This window comes from Aethalodelphis obliquidens, unplaced genomic scaffold (genome assembly GCF_003676395.1).
Source record: "Aethalodelphis obliquidens isolate GAN/ISIS:26980383/991018 unplaced genomic scaffold, ASM367639v1 scaffold9, whole genome shotgun sequence".
In the NCBI taxonomy this organism is placed as follows: domain Eukaryota; kingdom Metazoa; phylum Chordata; class Mammalia; order Artiodactyla; family Delphinidae; genus Aethalodelphis; species Aethalodelphis obliquidens.
The window spans coordinates 28722144-28742058 of NW_020837953.1; the positions used below are offsets into that span (position 1 = coordinate 28722144).

At 54.6% G+C, this 19915-nt stretch overlaps 1 protein-coding gene across 1 annotated transcript; it reads left to right on the forward strand.

Annotated features, from left to right (window-relative positions):
* Positions 1 to 9817: 9817 nt before the first annotated feature.
* Positions 9818 to 17839, forward strand: MATN1 (matrilin 1). Its single transcript, XM_027110706.1, has 8 exons — positions 9818 to 9951; positions 11669 to 12015; positions 13134 to 13356; positions 14328 to 14453; positions 14923 to 15339; positions 15909 to 16061; positions 16950 to 17030; positions 17683 to 17839. The coding sequence occupies exons 1-8, from the start codon at positions 9861 to 9863 to the stop codon at positions 17730 to 17732; spliced, it is 1488 nt and encodes a 495-aa protein (XP_026966507.1). The 5' UTR covers positions 9818 to 9860; the 3' UTR covers positions 17733 to 17839.
* The last annotated feature ends 2076 nt before the right edge of the window (positions 17840 to 19915 follow it).

Sequence of the window (19915 nt, forward strand, 5' to 3'; positions counted from 1 at the left end):
TCATCCTGGGACAGGGGGAGTCTTTGAGGGTTTGGGGGCAGGGGAGTTACAGGATCGGGCTTGGGCTTTAGAAAGGAAGAGACCAAAGTCAGGGACCCATAAGAAGGCTGGTGAAGTCCTCCTGTGGAGAAGGAGAGAAGGGGATTTGAGAGGAATTGTCAACCTTCTGGAGTTGTCAGCTTTTCTTGGGGACAGCAGATTTCTTCATAGGTTTTATCTGCTCTTTATCAGATCCCCAAACAACTGATAAAGTGAGGCTCTAATAGAGACGGACAGCGACCTCCCTTTCACACATGAGGTAATTGAGGCCCAGAGACATCAAGTGACTTTCCTGAGGCCACACAGCAGTCAGGGGTTAGACTAAGTGCCTTTTCATTCTACTTTAAGTGGAGGCTAAAAGGGCTGGGGCCACAGTCTGTGTGAGTTCTTGCTTCTCGTGAAGATCCATATGAAGAGGCCCCCCCAGAAGCCACCATCAAATGGGGATTGAGGGCAGAGGTCACAGGAGGAGGGGACTAGCCTTTCCTCCAGCCTTGCATCCTCATCAAGAAGATGCCGAGGGGCCATGACCGTGTGTCCTGAGGACCAGCTGAGGTGATACCCCAATCCTCATTCCCACCCCAATCCTGGCTCGAAGCCAAAGAACGGGCAGAGGTGTATAGTGGAATTGTGCCCTGTGGCCAGGCGGCTGGGAGGGGGCTGGCCCGAGGAACAGGAAATAGCTGTGTTTGGGGAAGTCACGTGGCCCGGGCCAAGCCCAGACAGCCCACCATTGCTGGGCAGCCCTCACCACGGCCCTATCAATGCCCCATTTGAGGCTCATGCAGGGGTCCTTTGATGGGGCAGGTTGGACCCACTGAGAGGGCCTGTTTGAACCAGATGCCTGGAAAGGGGCTGGCCCCAGGAAAGAGGGAATTCGTGCAGGCCAGGCAGGTGAGCGCCATCCGGACGGGCTGTCTCTTGGAGGGAAGGAGAGTCGACAAAGTCAAGCCCTTGTGGCGGAGCGGGAGGGCGCACCCCAGTTTCTCAAGGCTGTGATGGCAGCAGGAACGGTCACTGAGTGGGCACTCCTGTGTGTCGTCTGTGTGACTCTCCCACCTGCCCCACGTGCAGGTGCCATGCACGGATGCTTCCTGGGGCTCAGGGCGGGCAAGCCACTTGCCCAGAGTCACCATTGGTTAAGGGGCAGAGCTGGGCTTTGACTCCGACAGGCCTGATGGAACCCGAGCTTCTCCCTCTGGTCCTTCCTGGCCCACCTCAGGCACCTTGCAGGGTGAGCAGAGTGATGACATGATTCCGAAACTTGAAGAGCCCCTTGAAGATGGGGACTGAGGCATAATTATCATTGAACGTCCCGGCACCGAGGACGTTCTAGGCCTGGCTCTAGAGCCCTACGCTGCTTGCGGTAGAGGAGGCATCCGTTGTGGGCTCAGGACCCAGACAGAAGCTGACAGGGGAAGTGGTCCAGGTGAGGTATGTTGGGGGCACAAACTCAGGCAGTGGACATGGGGCTGGGTAGATCCATGAGGCATTTGGGAAGCAGGACCTGCAGGGCAGAAGTGAGGAAGAGGAGGTTCATGAGACTGGTGCCCAGGTTTGGAGAGTCTTTGGGATGGTGGTGCCTAGCTCTGAGCTGAGGATATAGGACGGGGGACAAAAGAAGATGCATTAAGCTTGCATTTGAGCTACCCTGGGGACCACATGATGGGAGTTACTCAGGAGGCAGCTGTGTCTATAGGTCTGGAGTCAGGAGAGTGAGGAAGGAGGGAGGTTGAGATGTGAGTGCCATCTGTGGACACGTGGGTGGGATGTCATGTGGATGGCGTGTCACCAAGTGGTTGGGTTCACGGAGGCGTTAACCCATCAGCAGGACGTGATACTGGCCCATGGCCTCCCAGGGCATGCCCTCACGTGAAAGCACATGTCTCCTTGCCCTGTCCAGCCTCTGGCTTCCAGCCCGCCTGACTGCTTGTAGGGACTGAAACCAAGACAGCATGTGTGAGGTCTGACGGCCCATGAGAGAGAGTGGTTCACATACACAGAGGCTGTGGCCTGAAGGGGCCATAAATCTGGACAGCACAGCTACACTGCAACAGCCCCGCGGGCGGTGGGGATGACACCCACATGGCGGATGAAGAAGCCTTGCCCTGGATTTATGGGCAAATTCTCCATTTTGTGAGGTCTCTGCTGACTTTGGGGAGACCAGGGATTCATGTCCAATCAGGCAATGAAATCTCTAATTTGCAATGAAATAGTTTTAAGTCTTAAAGACTGAAGTTTTAAGTCCCAGGTTAAAGGAAGCTGGGCCCGGGGGGTGTGAGAACACCTACGCTGGGTGTGAGAAGCTGCTCCTGTGGGTCTCTGCGGCCACAGGCCCCTCCCACCGCCCACCTGGATGGGCTCCCACTGCCCACCTGGATGGGCTGTCTGGGAGCTGGCGCTCATATTCCAGCCTCTCCCCTGGGACTCCCGGAGGAAGCGGGCCTCATTAGCCACAAGGGCGTTTCAATAGGCAGTGGGCTTGGCAGGGAGCGGCCAGCACGAGGGAGCCGCAGCCTTAAACAAACAGAGTCCATCTGGTAAACAGTTTTGCTGCCGTCTCCCCGGCCCAGGTGGTTAAGCAGGACACTGACCTTGCAGCTTCCTCCGTTCCACGTGCTGGGGGGACAGTCCAGGCAGGGAGGCAACCTTGGCAAAGGCCTGGAGACGCGACCACAGGTCAGAGGGTGACTCCAGCCTGGGAGTCTCCCCTCTGATAGCTCACAGCTTACAACACCATAATTCTTTCAGCCTTGACCTTGCCAGGGCCAAGTTGCTGAAATTTTACATGTAGGTGGAGCTGAGCTCCTGTCAGAGGGTTTGGGGAAAAGCCAAGGTGTTCTAAGGGGCTTCAGGTGGGACAGTGGAAGGAACAGGAACCCGCCAGGGACATCACCGTGCACCTTCCCAGCTCCTCTGCCCTGAGAGGTGACGGCAGTTGTCGTAGGGAGAGTGTGGGAAGGAAAGATCTAGATGTTCCTGGCTTTGGGTGTCCTTATGGAGGCTGTAGGTGGAACAACCTTGACACTGTAACATCCCTCGGTTGCCCACGGTCACTCTGCGAGTGAGAACAGGGCCAGACCTTGCTCTCAGGTGGTCAGACTCCACAGGGTGCTGCCCCAGCAGCCTCCGTCGCTGAAGGCACCGGAGGCGGAAGGACCTACAGACTCAGTAACCACCAGGCGTAGTTTTGGTGTAATTATCACCTAGTCCTCCCCCTACTGACCCTGAAGCAACTTTTCCTGAACTGAAAAATGCTGTATTTCTTTCTTTCTTCCTTTCTGAGATCCAGTTTTTTTTTTTGCGGTACGCGGGCCTCTCACTGTTGTGGCCTCTCCCGCTGCGGAGCACAGGCTCCGGATGTGCAGGCTCAGTGGCCGTGGCTCACGGGCCCAGCCGCTCCGCGGCATGTGGGATCTTCCCAGACCAGGGCACGAACCCGTGTCCCCTGCCTCGGCAGGTGGACTCTCAACCACTGCGCCACCAGGGAAGCCCCGAGATCCAGTTTTTATCTTTTTAGATATATGTCTAGAAGTGGCCTTGTCGTAGCATAAAGTTCCAAATCGATTTTTAATTTTTTGAGAAACCGTCATCCTGTTTTACGTAGTGGCTGAAATGATTTACGTTTCCCCCAACAGGCAAACAGGGAACAAGGATTCCCTTTTCTCCACGTTCTCACCCATGCTTGTTTTACCTTGTCTTTTTAATGATGGCCATTTTAACAAGTGTGAGGAGACGTCTTGTGGTTTGATTTGCATTTCTCTGATAGTGATGTTGAGCATCTTTTCAGGTATCTGTTGGCCATTTGGGTGTCTTCTTTGAAAAAATGTGTATTTACTGCCTCTGTCCATTTTTGAATCAGATATTTTTGAAGTAGATCTGATTTACAATATTGTGTTAATATTATTCCCTGTGTTATACGGTAAATCGTTGTTGTTTATCTATTTTATATATAGTCGTGTGTATCTTTTAATCGCATACTCCTAATCCCTCCCCCCTTCCCTTCCCTTCCCTCTTTGGTAGTCATATGTTTGTTTTCTATGATTGTGAGTCTGTTTCTGTCTTTGTAGATTCACTTGTATTATAAAAATGTTGTATTTCCTTGTCAATCCCCTGTCCTCTTCCCTCCCTCCTCTTGTTCTATGCCTATATATACCACCGGGTGGGCAGAATTCTAAGAAGTCTCCAATGACCTATGACCTTGTCTAGTTCTCTCCCCTTGAGTGTGGACGGAGCCTGGGACTCTGATGGGACAGTCACTCCTGGGATTGGGTTATGTTAGCTGGTAAGTTGACTTTGAGAAAGGGAGATTATTCTGGGTGAAACTGACCTGATCAGTTGATCCCTTAAAAGGGACTGGGCTCTTCAGAAAGAGGAGGTTTGGCATGGGAGAGATGTGACGCGTGAGAGGCCTTGGGGGAGAGCACATGACAAGGACTGTCGGGTGACCCCTGGTTGCTGAGTGGCCCCTGGGTAACCGCCTGCAAGCAGAGGTGGGGAGGGAGTTCAGTCTGACAACTGCAAGGGAATGAATTCTTCCAACCACCGTGTTAGCTTGCATGAGGATCCTCAGCTCCAGAAAAGAACAAGGCCCAGCCTTGATTACAGCTTGATTTCAGCCTTGCGAGGCACTGAGCAGAGAACCCAGACTTCTGACCTTCGGGAACCACGAGGGGCTATATTTGTGCTGTGTTTAAGCTGCTACATAGCAATGGAAAAAGAATGTAGCACCCCTTCCCGATTTGGAGGAAGTTTTATTGTTCGTCCTTCAGCGTCTAAGTGACGGCAGCACCGACAATCCTGCACGTCTGAAGTCTTGGTCAGTATAGGTCCAGTTTTGAAAGATGAAGCAGGTAAGCCAACCATTGTTTACACAACCTCAGGTGGTCTTCTCAGGTCTCCAGAGGCTCTGTGTTGAGGCTGAGGGGACAACAGCACGGATTTCAGGCAACACCAAGGGAAGTTAGGTACCTTAGAAACTGGGAGAGAAAATATATTCTGTTCTGCGAGCCAGAGCATTATATTAAATTCAGAGCTCACATTTTTAGGAGGGGGAGAGACAAATTGAAATGCCACTGGTCATGGGCTGAAATCCATGTGTTGTAAAGGATGGTTGTAGGATGTGAGGACGTTTTCATTCGGGAAGAATCAGCTTAGTGGGGGTGTGGCCATGATCTTCAGGTCGTTGAACATGGTATACCGGGAGACTGGCTCGCTTTCAGAGCCGGATGGAAAACACTTTGGGAAGCACCAAGCTCCCCGTCCAAGAGGCTGAACACCATAGGCTGGATGACAGCTTTCCAGAGAGAGACTTTATGTTTCATATGGGAGGTTGGGTGAGATCGGTGGTTTAGTTACATCAGAAGCACCTTAGAAATACAGATTCACTGGGTCTGGGAAGGATCCTGGGAATCTGCATTTTCTTTCGAACCACCTTAACCAAACTATCGACAGTTTGCGGGTAACGGAAGGAAGTATAAAACAGAGAGTGACCTGCAGATGCATGTGAATGAGAATTCTGCTTAGTGCCCCACAGATCCTAGCTGCCCTTGGGGTCCTGTAGGGGCACCTCCCTTCCTGGCCCTCCCCTTCCCCACCTGTTGGGGTCCTGTTCTTCCCGACCCCCAGGACGGCCCCAAAGGCATCCTCATCTTGGACCCCAAAGCTTTACCTTCGCTTAGCTTAAGTTCCCCCCAAAGCAGATCCTGAGACGTGAACTTGGGTACAGGTTGTTTATTTGGGAGGTGGTCCCAGGAAGTAGAGTGAGCGGGGAAGTGAGGCAGAGAAGGGATAAAAGCCAATAAAAATGTGCAGTGAGAGAAGACGGAGGAGGGAGTGACTCATTCTGTGGCAGAAAAGAGAGGGGGATGGTGGGGGGAGGGAGAGAGACTGGCAACGGCCTGGAAAAGGTGTCAAGAAACAGATTTTGAAGGACCTTAAATGCCCAGCTAAATTTGAATTTTCATCTAGAGGTGATATAAGGCCAACAGAAGCTGTTTTTCCTTGGGAAGCGTGATAGAGCACGTCCTTCTCACTAAACACCCACACCCCACCCCTTGGAGTCATTCCATCCCCAGGTGGAGTCAGGTGATGTGTGCTCCTTTTCCCTCTCTTGTCCGTGTGTCTGGAGACAAAGGATGTGGAAATGATGGGCTACCAAGAGAGAGGCAGCTTTGGGGAGGTCCTGTCTAGCGCTGGGCTGCGTCACAGGAGAGAAACAGACCCTTGTGTTGAGCCATTGTGATCCGAGGGCTTGCTTGTTGCAGTAACTTGGCCTCTTCTATGCTGATTAATACAAGAAGGCACTGTGAAAGCAGTAAGCATGGATGCGGCACTCAATACCTTTCGTTCTCCACCATCCTCTGACATCGGCACTGAGATCCCCACTTTATAGACATAGAACTAAAGAGCAGAAAAGTGAGGGGATTCATCTGATGTCAACAGAGCTGGCAGGTGACAGAACGGGGGCTCAAACCCAGCTCTGTCTGATTCCAAAACTTTTTCACTTCATAGGATTCCTCAATGTCTGGCATGAGCACCACTGACAGAAAGCAAGATAATTTCGGTGATACGTGGAAGAAAAAGTTAAGTTTAATTAGTTTTGAATTTATCTGAAGGCATTTTGGAATAAGTATGTCATCGGTACATCAAACCAGCGATTTCACGGCTGTTGTTTCAAATAAGAAAGAGGAGAAATTTTTGTCCAAAAGTGAGTCGGTTTAATGTTAGAAAGATTAATCCAAAAAATAGTAAAGGTATATGTGGATCCAGCAAACGGTGATGATGGTTTGGAAGGTCTAGGGGACAGGCAGCCCTGGACTGCCCTGCATCGGGAGATACCCAGGTTTGCTCTTCAGGAAAAGAGCTGAGCTTGGGGCACAGGAGGGGGAGTCCTGTGTGCTTTCTCCTGACCCACACTGTGCCCAGGGGCCTCTCAATGGATCACAAAACCTCTCTCTTGGATAAAACACTAAAGTCTTTAAGTTTCTGGAAACCCGAGGTGTGCGAAAACAAGGAGGGAACAGGGGGAGCGCTTCACGGCCGCCTGTGTGTCTCGGGAGCTGCCTTAATGGAGGCCCCTCAGCGCGGTTTTTCTCCTTGCCTAATACCGGCCACACTGTTCCCGATTTTGATTCCTGGGGTAAAATGTTTCACATTTTCAAAACACAAATATTTATTTTCTTTCCTCAATGTATATACTCAACTTCCAGGTCTCCTCCCCACCAAGCCCCCACTCCCACTATGGAATGTTAAAACTGCCCCTTTGGGGGGAACCCATCTCTGTTCCTGAAAACTTACCTGTAGCATGTTTCTGTGGCTCTGTTAATGAGCGAAGTGACACAGAAAAGGCGCTTCTGTTCCTCTGAGGAGCCCATAGGCCTGCCATTCAGAGACAGAGCTGAAAGAGCTGTTTCATGGGCCCAGCTGCTGCCCTGGCCAAGAGGGCTTTGTACCCTGAGCTCCGGACACAGTTCTGTCCACTGGGGAGAGGGGTGGTGGGCTAGGAGACTCCAGCTCACGTTCTGCTCGTCTACCTGCAGCAGGGGAGTGGGGGGCGGGCACTGTGCCTCTCTCGCCATTGGTCACCATCACCAACCCCAGCCTGACCTTTAATGGTTAACATGGAAATGGACCCAGTTCATCATTACTTCCTTCTTTTAATTCATTTCTTCATTTGCTCACCAGATACCCTGTGATAGGCACCAAGCTGGGTCTGGGGGGTTTACTGGTGATGAGACAGACAAGCCCCCTGCTGGGAGGGAGCTGACATCCTCTGGGGCAAGGGTGGGGGTGGGGGCCAGATACCACATTCATAACACAATTTGGGGAAGTGATAAGGGCCACAATGACCACACCCTGTGGCATCTCTGGAGAAGAGAATTAGACTTTCAAGTTGCAGAGAAGAAAAGAAATCCATTTCAACTGGTTTTTGGAACTGGGGAGGACTGTGAATTGTGAAAAAATGAAATGAAAATGGGAAAACTCAGAGGGAAATGCTTTTAACTTCCTTGCTCTCTAAATAGGGGCAAAGGGGAATGAGACCTGATTTCTAAGCTTGGCTCTGCCCCTAAACAGGCTGGGTGGCTTCAGGCAAGTCACGAACCCCTCTGGGCCTCAGTTTCCTCATCTGACAAATGGGCTAATATAGTTGGATCTGCTGCCCTCACCGGTTTGTTGGGGGAACAAAGGAGACAGGGTAATAGAGCGAGTGACTGTGCCGTGTCACACGTGGAAGGGACTGTTACCATCATCACCGCTGAAGATTGTGACAATATTTGTTGGATCAGCTGTGCCCAGCAATCACTTTTTAAAAAGCACCTGTACACTTCCTTTTATTGAGGTATAATTTATACAGAGTGAAGTCAAAGGCCTTAAGTATTAGCGATTATACCTCCCAAAAGATGATAACCTTTCAGTCCCCAATCTCCGCTTCCGTCCTCTCATCGACTCCTCACAGGGTTCCAGTGAGGCAGGCAAGCCAAGAGCTACCATTCCCTTATCATCTTGTACGGCAACGAGCTGAGGCTCAGAGAGGCTAAGTCACCAGCTCCAGGTCACCCAGCTGGTGAGCAGCAGAAGTGCATTTGAACGTGGTTCTCTCAGATGGCCAAGCCCATGCTCTCTCTGCTCTATCCCATCAACTACTGGACCCAGATGCAATGGTGGGGACCCTTCCTGATTATACTCCTTTACTTACAAGCCTTATTTTTGCCTCCTCTGTGCAGACCCTGGGCTGGTCCCAGACGCAGAGATGAATCAATCAGACACCCACTCATGGATGAAATGGTCAAGGCACGGAAGCACAGGGAGGGGGTCCTAACCCCAGGGGAGCCACGGGAGAGGTGGGCATGGAGAAGGCCCCTCCCGTGCAAGCTTTACCCGTGCAAGCAGGGTGGCTGAGAATACTGGTTTGGGGACCTTTCCTGGCACTGACACTGAGCTGCACTTTAGACAAGTTACTTCAAAACTGTTTTTCAGTTCCTCACCTGGGAAGTGGGAGTAATAATATCGGTTGCCTCACAGGGCTGGCAAGAGAATTCAGTGAGATGGTTCATATAAGTCTGCTCTTCCAATCAACCCCTCCCGGTGTTTCCAGATGAGGAATCTGAGGCACAGAGAGGTGAAGTAACCTGCCTACAGTCACACAGGCAGTACAAAGCCAACCCAGGTCACCTGGCTCCTAAGTCTGAGCTTTCAACCACCTTCCCTACTGCCCCCCACATACTAGGGGCTCGGGTACATGTTCGCCCCGATATGACCTTGCAAGATGGTTAGGCAGAGAGTGATCGGGAGGAAAGGGCATTATGGGTAGATGGTCCTGCGTATACAAAGGCTTGAGGAGAGCTCAGAATCCAGGCGCGGCTGGAGAGCAGGGCGTGTGTGGAGAGGCAGCGGAGGCCAACGGGGAGACTGGGGTTGGAACGGTAGGGGCGAGAAAAGCGTGGCTGTGGGATGAGGGTGCGGGCAGTGCAGGGGAGCGAGCCGCTGGACTCAGGTCTCCCTGGGCTGGGAGTGGCAACTTCGGGCCAGCGCGGGCTCTGCGCCCTGGAGGAGCCACCCTCCACCCACCTGAGATTTCCTGGATTCCAGCTGCAGCTCCTGCAGGCAAAGGAACCCTTGTGGTCAGAGGGGCCTCCGGAGCCCAGGCCGGGCGGCTCCCTCCCTCCCTGGCACACACACCTCCATTCAGCCCGGCCCCGCCCCCCGAAGGGGGCCGCCCCACGTCAGTGGGGGGCCGTCTGGGCAGGCAGCGAGCTTGATAAGACCTGGCCCCCACTGGTCCCCACCACTGTGCCGATACCGCCTGCGCTGCCAGAACCATGAGGGCACTCTGTGGCCCCTGCCTCGTGCTCTGTGGCCTGCTGCTGCTGCATGTCCCACGCGTACCTGGCCTTGCGCCCCTGTCCAGAGGTGAGGGGGCCCATGTGAGGTGGGGGACACCGGGCACCGAGACAGACAGAGGCTAAGTGGGATCCAGGATGGGGAGGGGGCAGGGAGGCAGGGGTGGCCTGCAGGCTGACCCAGGAGCAGACAGAGATGGTGACAGTCACAAGGGCTCGGGCAGGGTGACCCTGTCTGTTCTTTCCAGGGACATGAGTGGGGTTCTCTGAGCCTCTCTCTGGGCTTTGCAGCTCCCAGGCTGTCCTCAGGGACCACGCAAACTGCAGGGCCCTCGGTCTTCTGGGTCACCAAGGGCAGACACTACCCAGAGAGCCCGCTGACATCTGGGGCTGCACCAGGCCCAGGGCTGAGCTCACGGCTCTCCAATAAGTGCAGACGTGGGGGTGGCCAAGAAGGGGTTCCCCCTTCCACCAGCCCTTCCAGCAGATTCCCGATTGGCCTCCCCATGGGCTGTACCCCTCTGAGTTTCAGCCTTGGACACAGAATCCTAGAATGCCCAACTCCTCCTGTACAGATGGGGAAAAAGAGGCCAGAGAGGAGAGGACCCCTCTAAGACCACAGAGCGAGAAAGCCTCAGCCCCTGGGCTCCTGACCCACTGCCAGTTCCCTCACCCTCTCTGGGCCTCAGTTTACCCATTTGTAGCCTCAGCTAGTGGAGACTGGGGAGCCAGCAGCAAGGTGATTTCTGAGGTCCCTTGAGGACCTCTGACGCCTGGACCTAGGGCACTGTGGCTGGGGGCTGGGACAGTCCCGCACACCTTGCCTTTCCTGATTCTTCTTCCTGCATCCCTGTTTGGGAGCAGCTCAGACTCAGTGTGGGACGGAGGGGGCTGGCCTTTGTACGAAGTCCCACCAGGCTGCAGGTCCAGGCCGGTGATAACACCAGGCATTAGGCCTATTCTTCCCTCCAGACAGATGAGAAAAGTGAAGCTTCAAAGGTGCAATGATCTGCCCAGGGCCACAGAGTGGCTGAGCTGGGCTTCGGACCCCTGTATACCTCACTCGGGCTCTGTGTACCACCCAGCACATGGTGCTGCCTCCCAGGCTGTCTGGGAAGACATTGCTCCTTGGGGGTGTGTCTTGGGGGCCCACTTGGTCAGGCTGCCAAGGTGACCAGTAGGAACTCCTGCCTGTTCTCCTGCTCTTGGACACCAGCTGGCAGATCGACGCAAATTGGGTCCGCTTTGCTGATTTGCTTTAATGCTCAGATGAAAGAGGCCATGTTGACAGGTGCTGCGTTGGCCTTCAAGGCCGCGCCCGCCCAAGGGCCCACCCTCAGGGCCCTCCTGCCCAGCCAGGGGAAAGAGCTGCCCCTTGTTGGCGGTAACCACTCTGGGCTGAAACCTGAGACATGAAGGCTGTCTTCTCCTTTGCTGCCCCCTGAACACCCTGCATGCCCAGCCCTGTGCTGGCACCCTACGTGCCTTTTTGCTTGTCCTCAAAGGATCCTGTAAGGAAGAGACCACCTGCTCATTGTACAGAAAGGAAACTGAGGCTCAGAGAGGTGAGGGCGCCATTCGAGCCTTTGTCTTTCCCATGGGCTGAGCAACCTCTGGCAAGTTGCTTGCTCCAGTGTCCCCACGCTGATGATAGGACCCAGCCAGCCTGGTTCATGTCTGGTCTACTCTGCCTGGGGCCTCACGTCGAGACCTAAGTAGCTGCTGGTGAGCTGCTCCTTTGTCTTGAGTGTCTCTGGTCCATCCTCCTGACCTTTGCCGCCTCCCAGGGCACCTCTGCCGGACCCGGCCCATAGACCTGGTGTTCGTCATCGACAGCTCACGCAGCGTGCGGCCAGTGGAGTTTGAGAAGGTGAAGGTGTTCCTGTCCCAGGTCATCGAGTCACTGGACGTGGGGCCCAATGCCACCCGCGTGGGCGTGGTCAACTACGCCAGCTCCGTGAAGCAGGAGTTCCCGCTGCGGGCCCACGGTTCCAAGGCCATGCTGCTGCAGGCCGTGCGCCGCATCCAGCCGCTGTCCACAGGCACCATGACGGGCCTGGCCATCCAGTTCGTCATCACCAAGGCCTTAAGCGATGCTGAGGGCGGTCGCCCCAGCTCACCGGACATCAGCAAGGTGGGGACTCATGGGAACGTGGCAGCAGGTGACAGTGAAGAGCCTGGTTTTCAGTGCCAGGAGCCTAGGCCTCTGGAGGGGAAGAGATTGTGCAAGGCTGCTCCCCAGGGGCCCCAGAGTAATGATATTAAAAATAATGCTGCCCCTTCCGGGCTTCTTACCATGAATCGTCTCATGTGGGCCTCACTACACCCCCTTTATCCAGATGAAAGAACAGGGGCTCAGGAAGGTGAGCTGTGCCTCATGGAGCTGCATTTCTAACCCAGGCCTGTCAGATCACCAAGACCCAATCCAAGGGGTTGGGCATCTGGGCCAGGGGTGGGGACTCAGGAATCAGAAGCAGACCCAGGTCAGAAGGAGAAAAGCAGCTAAGGGGGCTGGATGCCGAGTCTCAGACTCCAGCAGAGCTGTGAGGACCCAACTTTAGGGCAGGCTCCGGCAGGGGGTGATGAGGGCCAGGCTCAGCGCCAGGGTCCCCTCCTGTTGCCCTTTCTGGGGTACGGCACAGAGGTGCCTTGTGGGAGGGGAAGAGTGTTTTCCTCTTAGGAAAGGGCAGGTAGTATCTTGGGGAATGGAGGGAGAAAAGGCAGCATCTTCCTTCATTCCTTGGGCATCAATGTGGGAACAGCCTCCTTCCCAGGGCATACGGGAGAAAATGTCCAGACCGGAGGAAAAACTGCCATTCCGTAGCCTCTGCCTCCCTCTGGTGGCCAAAGGGTAGAACTGTACGGTGTTGAGCGCAGGTTGGGCCTGGCTGTCAGAGGCCCTCGTTTGACAGGGGAGACGAGGCTCTGCCCTCAGGCGGTCATGCCCGAGGGAGGAGACACCCAGAGCCCATAGTCAGATGAGAGAACAGCTCAGCCACGTCTCTCAGTCAGAGAAAACCTGTTGCCTCCTCGCTATCCAGGTTCTTTTCCCTAGGCCCAAACCCTGGTGTTGGTGAGGGGCCAGATCCACCTGCTGCCGACTAGCTGTGTGACCTGGGCTAGCCACTCCGCCCTTCTGGGTCAACCTCCTCTTATGCCAACCATCCTAAGGGTTTACTGGAGGGCCAAGCAGCCCACCCAGCGCGGGGAGGGAGGCCGGGTCCTCACACACGCCCCGCGTGTGTATCGCAGGTGGTCATCGTGGTGACGGACGGGAGGCCCCAGGACAGCGTGCGGGACGTGTCTGCGCGGGCCCGGGCCAGTGGCATCGAGCTGTTCGCCATCGGCGTAGGCCGTGTGGACAAGGCCACGCTGCAGCAGATCGCCAGCGAGCCTCAGGACGAGCACGTGGACTACGTGGAGAGCTACAGCGTCATCGAGAAGCTGTCCAAGAAGTTCCAGGAGGCCTTCTGCTGTGCGTGGGGCGGGGGATGGACCAGGCTGGGAGGGGTGCTGGGGGAGTGAGGTGTGTGTGTGTGTGTGTGTGTGTGTGTGTGTGTACCGGTGTCTGGGCGGGGCCAGAAAAGGGGCGTGGCTTAGAGCGCATCGTGGGGGCGGGGCCTGGGCTGGAGGTGCCCTATACGGGGGCAGGGACTGAGACAGAGCCAACCTCGGGGGCGGGGCCAGGGCTCAGAGCCGCCTGATCTGGGGGCTGTCCCCTGCCTGGGGTTAAGGGAGTTGGGGAAAGGCGATACCAAAAAGAAGTCCTTTTCGTGGTAGAGTATTGGCAGGGACCAAGGAGGGGCCAGAAGCCAGTAAGGGGAGGGCCTAAAAAAACCTGTGCTATTTGGACAGGGGTGGGGGTGGGGGGGAGTGTGTGTGTGTGTGGGGGGAGCGGGGGGTAGAGGGGGGTGTGGGTGTGTGGGGGGTGTGGGGTATTGGGGTGCCAGAGTCTTCTGTGATGTGGAAGGGTCTGAGGGGCCTGGGCATTGGGCAGGAGAAAGTTCAGAGTCTTTTGCAGAGGAGAGGTGGGTCTCTGGCACGGGGCGGGCCTAGGAAGAGTATGAATCTGACTGTGAGAATTCCATGCACAGTACCATGCTCAGTACGTGGTATCTAAAGTGTTCGTTGAGCATCTTCTTTGTGCTGTGTTCACTGCTGCACGTGTTGTTCTAGACACTTGGAATACAAAAGTGAACAAAGGGGGTTAAAGGCCCCGCCTCTTTGGCCTCTACATTTTTAGCGGGAAGTTTTAGCTTATTATCCGCAATATCACCTTCTCCGGGGATGTCAGCACTGCTGCAGTGATTCTGGCCCTGGGCTGAGGGTCTGGGACCCCATCCAGTCGGGGGCCTCAGTTTCCCTGAGCGTGTTGAGGGGCCATCCTTGCCAAGATGTCTGAGGCCCCGTGACCATGAGATTCTGAGTCTCCTCTTGTCCCCACAGTGGTGTCAGACCTGTGCGCCACAGGCGACCATGACTGCGAGCAGATGTGCCTCAGTTCCCCGGGCTCCTACACCTGCGCCTGCCGCGAGGGCTTCACCCTGAACAGTGATGGCAAGACCTGCAATGGTCAGTGGGCCGGACACAGGCAAGCCTGGGGAAGGTGGCGGGCAGGGGACGGGGCCTTGGCCCCTCCCCAGGAAGCCCACCTGAGCCTCTCTGTACTTGGCCTCTGGACCAATCTGCAATAGATGCCTTCTAGAGTTTGGCGTCAGCAGTTCTCTTCTCACTACTGTCCCTCCTTCTGTCACAGTGGGTGGTAGGTTTAATATGGTGGAAGGAGTTACATAGTCTTGAGTTCACATCTTGGTGCCACTACTTCTGAGCTGTCTGATTTAACAGCTTTTAGAGCTTCGGGTTTCAATGCTGTAACATGGGGGCCAGGAACTTAGGCTTCACAGAGGAAGTTTTGAGGACCAAATGGGATGATCCTCCGTACAGATCTTGGGTGTGGTGCGTACCCAGCCAGTGGCTGTGATGAATGACTATGAACTTGAGCATCACTCCCCTGCCTTCCTATCCTGCCCCCCCCCACCAGGCTGCAGCGGTGGAAGTGGCAGTTCGGCTACTGACCTGGTTTTCCTAATTGATGGATCCAAGAGTGTGCGGCCAGAGAACTTTGAGCTGGTGAAGAAGTTCATCAACCAGATTGTGGACACGCTGGATGTGTCGGACAAGCTGGCCCAAGTGGGGCTGGTACAGTACTCAAGCTCTGTGCGCCAGGAGTTCCCGCTGGGCCGCTTCCACACCAAGAAGGACATCAAGGCAGCTGTGCGGAACATGTCCTACATGGAGAAGGGCACCATGACCGGGGCTGCCCTCAAGTACCTCATCGACAATTCCTTCAGTGTGTCCAGCGGGGCCAGGCCTGGTGCCCAGAAGGTGGGCATTGTCTTCACTGATGGTCGGAGCCAGGACTACATTAATGATGCTGCCAAGAAAGCCAAGGACCTTGGTAGGTGCTGTCTGAACCCTGAACACCACCAGTGGCCAGGGGTACACATGGAACAGCTCAACTATAGTTTATCTTATGTCTGTTCTGATGAGTGCCCTAAACCCAGATTCAGTGTGAATGAGGAGGGATTGGTTTGTCCAGCTGTTTTTTATACTAATGAGAAAAAAACTGAGGTCCCAGAAAAGTAAGTGGCTGGCTTGATGGTCCTTTGGTAGGTGAGGCTTGGAACTTTTATAGTTGAATGTTCCCAAGAACATACCAACTGTTGGCAGGCAACCCCACTTTGGGACAAGCCTGAGTTTTATCACCTATTAAGTGAGAATAATAATAACCACCAGATGGATGGTTATTAGGGTTACATGAGATTGCAAAGTTCCCAGTACAGTCAGTACAAGTCTGATATATGGTAGAGGCTCAGCAGATGTTGATTTCCTCAATCATTGTACCTGCAATTCCAGCATCTGCCACCAGGAGGTGTCTGCTGTTGATTGCCTGGGGATTCCCTGGGAGGCTCAGTTATGGCTGCCTGTCCCTATGGCCACTGCTACTCATCTTGTTCCTCTTGGCAGGCTTTAAGATGTTTGCTGTGGGTGTGGGCAACGCTGTGGAGGATGAGCTGAGGGAAATTGCCTCGGAGCCCGTGGCAGAGCACTATTTCTACACAGCTGACTTCAAGACCATCAACCAGATTGGCAAGAAGTTGCAGAAGAAGATCTGCATGGGTGAGTGAGGCCAGAAATTGTGTTGATGGGAGGAGCAGGTGGGGCTCTGGGAGGGGTGTGTGTGTGTGTGTGTGTGTGTGTGTGTGTGTGTGTGTAACCATCCTGGACTTGATGTGGGTGGGGAAAACGGGAGCTGGGGTGGCATCATGAGTTGGCAGAATCAGGAGGAAGCCTGGCCAGTCAGACTTTAACAACCAGCAACTGTATATTGAATGCTCTTATACATGTGGCACTCTTCTCAGTGCACTCCAAATATGAATCATTTAATCCTATTTGGTAGGAATATTGTTATGTCCATTTTACAGACAGGAAAGCCAAGGTCAGAGGGGTGGAACCACTTAATAACTGGAGGAACCAGGATTTGAACCGTGCTTCCTCCCCTGATCCTCCCCGGTGACCTTGCCAGCTGGTTCCCAGTGGTAAAGAGTATGGATTCCAGAGCCAGACACGCCTGGGTTTGCATGTTTGTTGACACTAACTAGCTGTTGGCCATAGGGCAAGTTGTTTTCCTTCTCAAGTTCTTCATTTGTAAAATGGGGTTAATGACTTCAACCCCAAAGAATCGGGGTGAGGAGTCACCATGATGACCTAGAGGTCCCTGATGACAGTGTCCTTTGCATAGTAGGTGACCAGCGTGGGGAAGCTAATATTGGAGTTCTTTATCAGGGCTTTGAGGGAGCAGGAAGACATTCAGGGGTCGTCCCCCCTCCATCATTCCTAGGAGCTCTGTCTTAAGAATTTCACGTGTCTCTCTGCCTTCTAGCATCTCCTAGGCCCCACACTCCCCCAAGACACCCTAGTCCTGGCCTTGGGCAGTGACCACCCGCCTTTCTGGCAGGCAACCACTCACCATCCTCTTTCTATTTCCCTACTTTCTGTCCACCCCAGAGGAAGACCTGTGTGCCTGTGAGTCCATCGTGAAATTCCGGACCAAAGTGGAGGGGCTGCTGCAGGCCCTGACCAGGAAGCATATCCTTTTCCAGAGGCTGCTGCAGGGAGAGGGAGGGGGAGGGGAGGGGGAGGGGAGGGGGATGGGGAAGGGGAGGGGAGGGGAGGGGAGGTCCCTGTCGGGAGAGGAGAAAGCCGTGCCCCTTGTGTGGTGTGATGGGGCAGCCTCCTCCTTGCCTGCCTCCTGCTGAAGACGGGCTGGATCCTGGCCAGGTAGGCTGGCCCCGGCTTTGATACTGACCCTGCCAAAGCAAAGGCAGGAACCAAGCTCTAGACTGGACACACACAGAGTCCTGGACACGCTCAGGAAAACATGGTGCCCACGGACTTCCATTGCTCAAGCTCTCGGTGACATGACTACCCACCAGTCTCCACTCAGATGGGGCTGGAGCCCTCACAGCTCCCCTGGCTCAGGCAGAACTAGGTGGGGACCCAGCAGGCCTACACCTGCAACTGGACAGCGCTGGGCTTTCCGGGCTCACTGTAACTGCTTGCTTGTTTTTGGAAAGCACCATTCTGAGGGCTGTGGATGGATAAGTTTTGACATTGGGGGGAACACATGCTATGAGGGGGAAGTGAGAGAAAGTCCTGGAAGGGGGGCCCTGAGTGCAGGTGCCACTCCGTCACTGCCCTGCTCTGGCCAACCTACACATCTCCTTAACTCCCAGTCCACTGGAAGCTGTGAGTAAGCGGCTGGCCATCCTGGAGAACAGAATCGTCTAAGGCTACCTGTCCCCCACGACCTCTCCATCTCCCTGCCCCCAGTGCAGCTCACAGAGCCCAGTGTGTGTCCCCTAGAGCCTGAGTTTAGTCTAGCTTTGCCATTTCAGCGAGGCGGGCTTGGGAAGGGTGGGGCCCTGGGGCGGCACCAGGTCTCTCCCTCTCCCACCCTGCGAGCCTGGGGGGAGTGCGTGTTTGAGTGTGTGTGCAGGGAGCGTGTGCATGTTTGGGAGTGTGTGTGTGAGTGTGTGTGTGTGCGCGCGCCTGAGGCTGGGTGTGTGTCTGAGAGCATGAGTGAGAACACAGGGGTGAGTGTGGGAGGAACTGCGTTTGCATTTTTTTAATCAAAAGCTTAATATATTCCCATATGTTTTAGTTCACCCTTTCTTGACTGAGAGCGCTGTAATCTCTTTTCTGATTTCTCTATTCCCCTTCAAAAAACCATTAAATGTGACTTAACTTAAGCACTGAGTGGGGCCAGTGGCAGTGTGGTTATTTGGGGAGCAGGAAGAAGGACCGTGAGGGTGGTGGGTGGTGGGGATGGTCGCAGGATGGCAATAGTGGTGGTAATGGGGGTGAGGTCCACTGCTCCCAACCTGGCTCACGTTTGTTCTGCCTTTTCAGTCACAAATTCCTTGATGAGGTCTCATTTCATCCTCCCAGCAACCTTACCCAGAACAGACTTGAGTCGTTCCCATTTTACAGATGGGAAAGCTGAGTTCCTGAGTGATAAGATGACTTGCTCGGCAGTGAGTCAGTTGGAGAGACAGGGCTTGAATCCAGGACTGTGAGACATCAAAAGAAAAAGGCACCGGATAGGGCCATCCACCATTCATTCAGTCATTTATTCATGCAGACAGCAAACACAGAGCACGTGCCCTGTGTCAGGCGGTGGGGAGATGGTGGCCTATGGGACAGATACTCTCCCATTTCTTGTTTTTTTTTTTTTGTTGTTTTTTTTTTGCGGTACGCGGGCCTCTCACTGTTGTGGCCTCTCCCGTTGCGGAGCACAGGCTCCGGACGCGCAGGCTCAGCAGCCATGGCTCACGGGCCAAGTGGCATGTGGGATCCTCCCGGACTGGGGCACGAACCCGGCAGGCGGACTCTTAACCACTGCGCCACCAGGGAAGCCCTACTCTCCCATTTCTTAAGGGACTTCAGTTGAGCAGGGCGCCCTGTCACCCTCAACCCAGCTGGAGGAAAAGAGAGACGGTTTGGATTGTACCAGGAGCCCTGGGGTGAGTGCGTGTGTGCGTTCACGGTGGGGTTGGTGAGGAGCCTCGGCTGGCCCACCGCCCCCTGCCCGGCCCCTCACCCCCTTGGAGTCTCCTCTGTTGCTTCCTGGTGCGTCAGCAGCCTCGGACCCACCCCCAACACAGACAGCTGCAGCCCCTGCCTCAGGGACAGCGCAAAGGAAGTCTTTGACCCCCATGTCCCGCTGACCCTGTCCCAGGCCCCTCTGGAGTCTCAATCCTGCGCCTCCAGAGGGGGAGCTTGGCTGAGTTTTGGAACCCATTCTGGTTTAATGGAGCATTTTTAGCATAAGAACTAGATTCCCACTTGAGAGCACGTAAAAGGCTTTTATAAGAAGCTCAGACCGTCCTGAAAGATCTTCCTTAGAGGCAGTTCAAGGAGGTGGAATAACACCACCAGCAACACCCAGGAGCCAACCTGGGAGTTGGTAAGACAGCACAACCTCATAAGAGCAACGTAAAAGTCACACAACCACGCACAGCTTTCATCCAGCCCTTTCTCTGTGCCAGGCCCTGGATGAGGGGTTTTTCTGCTGTCCAAAGAGGCACCTTGTCACAGCCCCTGTGGCAATTGCTCAGCCCACACTTCCTGTCTTCTGAGATTATCCGCACTACTGGCCCCCTACCCCACCCTACCCCTCCATGGGGGAGGGGTATCAGGGCCATGTGGATGCAGGGTAACCCTGCCTCTTGGACTCAGCTGATTGGTTAAAGGAGGTCACATGACCCAAGTTGGGCCAATCAGTGTCTCTCTTCTGGGAATTTGGACCTGAGGACCCTAGGTACCTGGCTGCTGGTGCTGGAGCTGGGAGGTCTCTCTCATCTTCCAGATGTGCTGATAGTTTTCCAATCCAAGGCTGTTTCAGTGACATTGCTGTGTAACAAACCACCCCCGAACTTAGTGGCTTGAAACAACCACCTGTTATTGTGCGA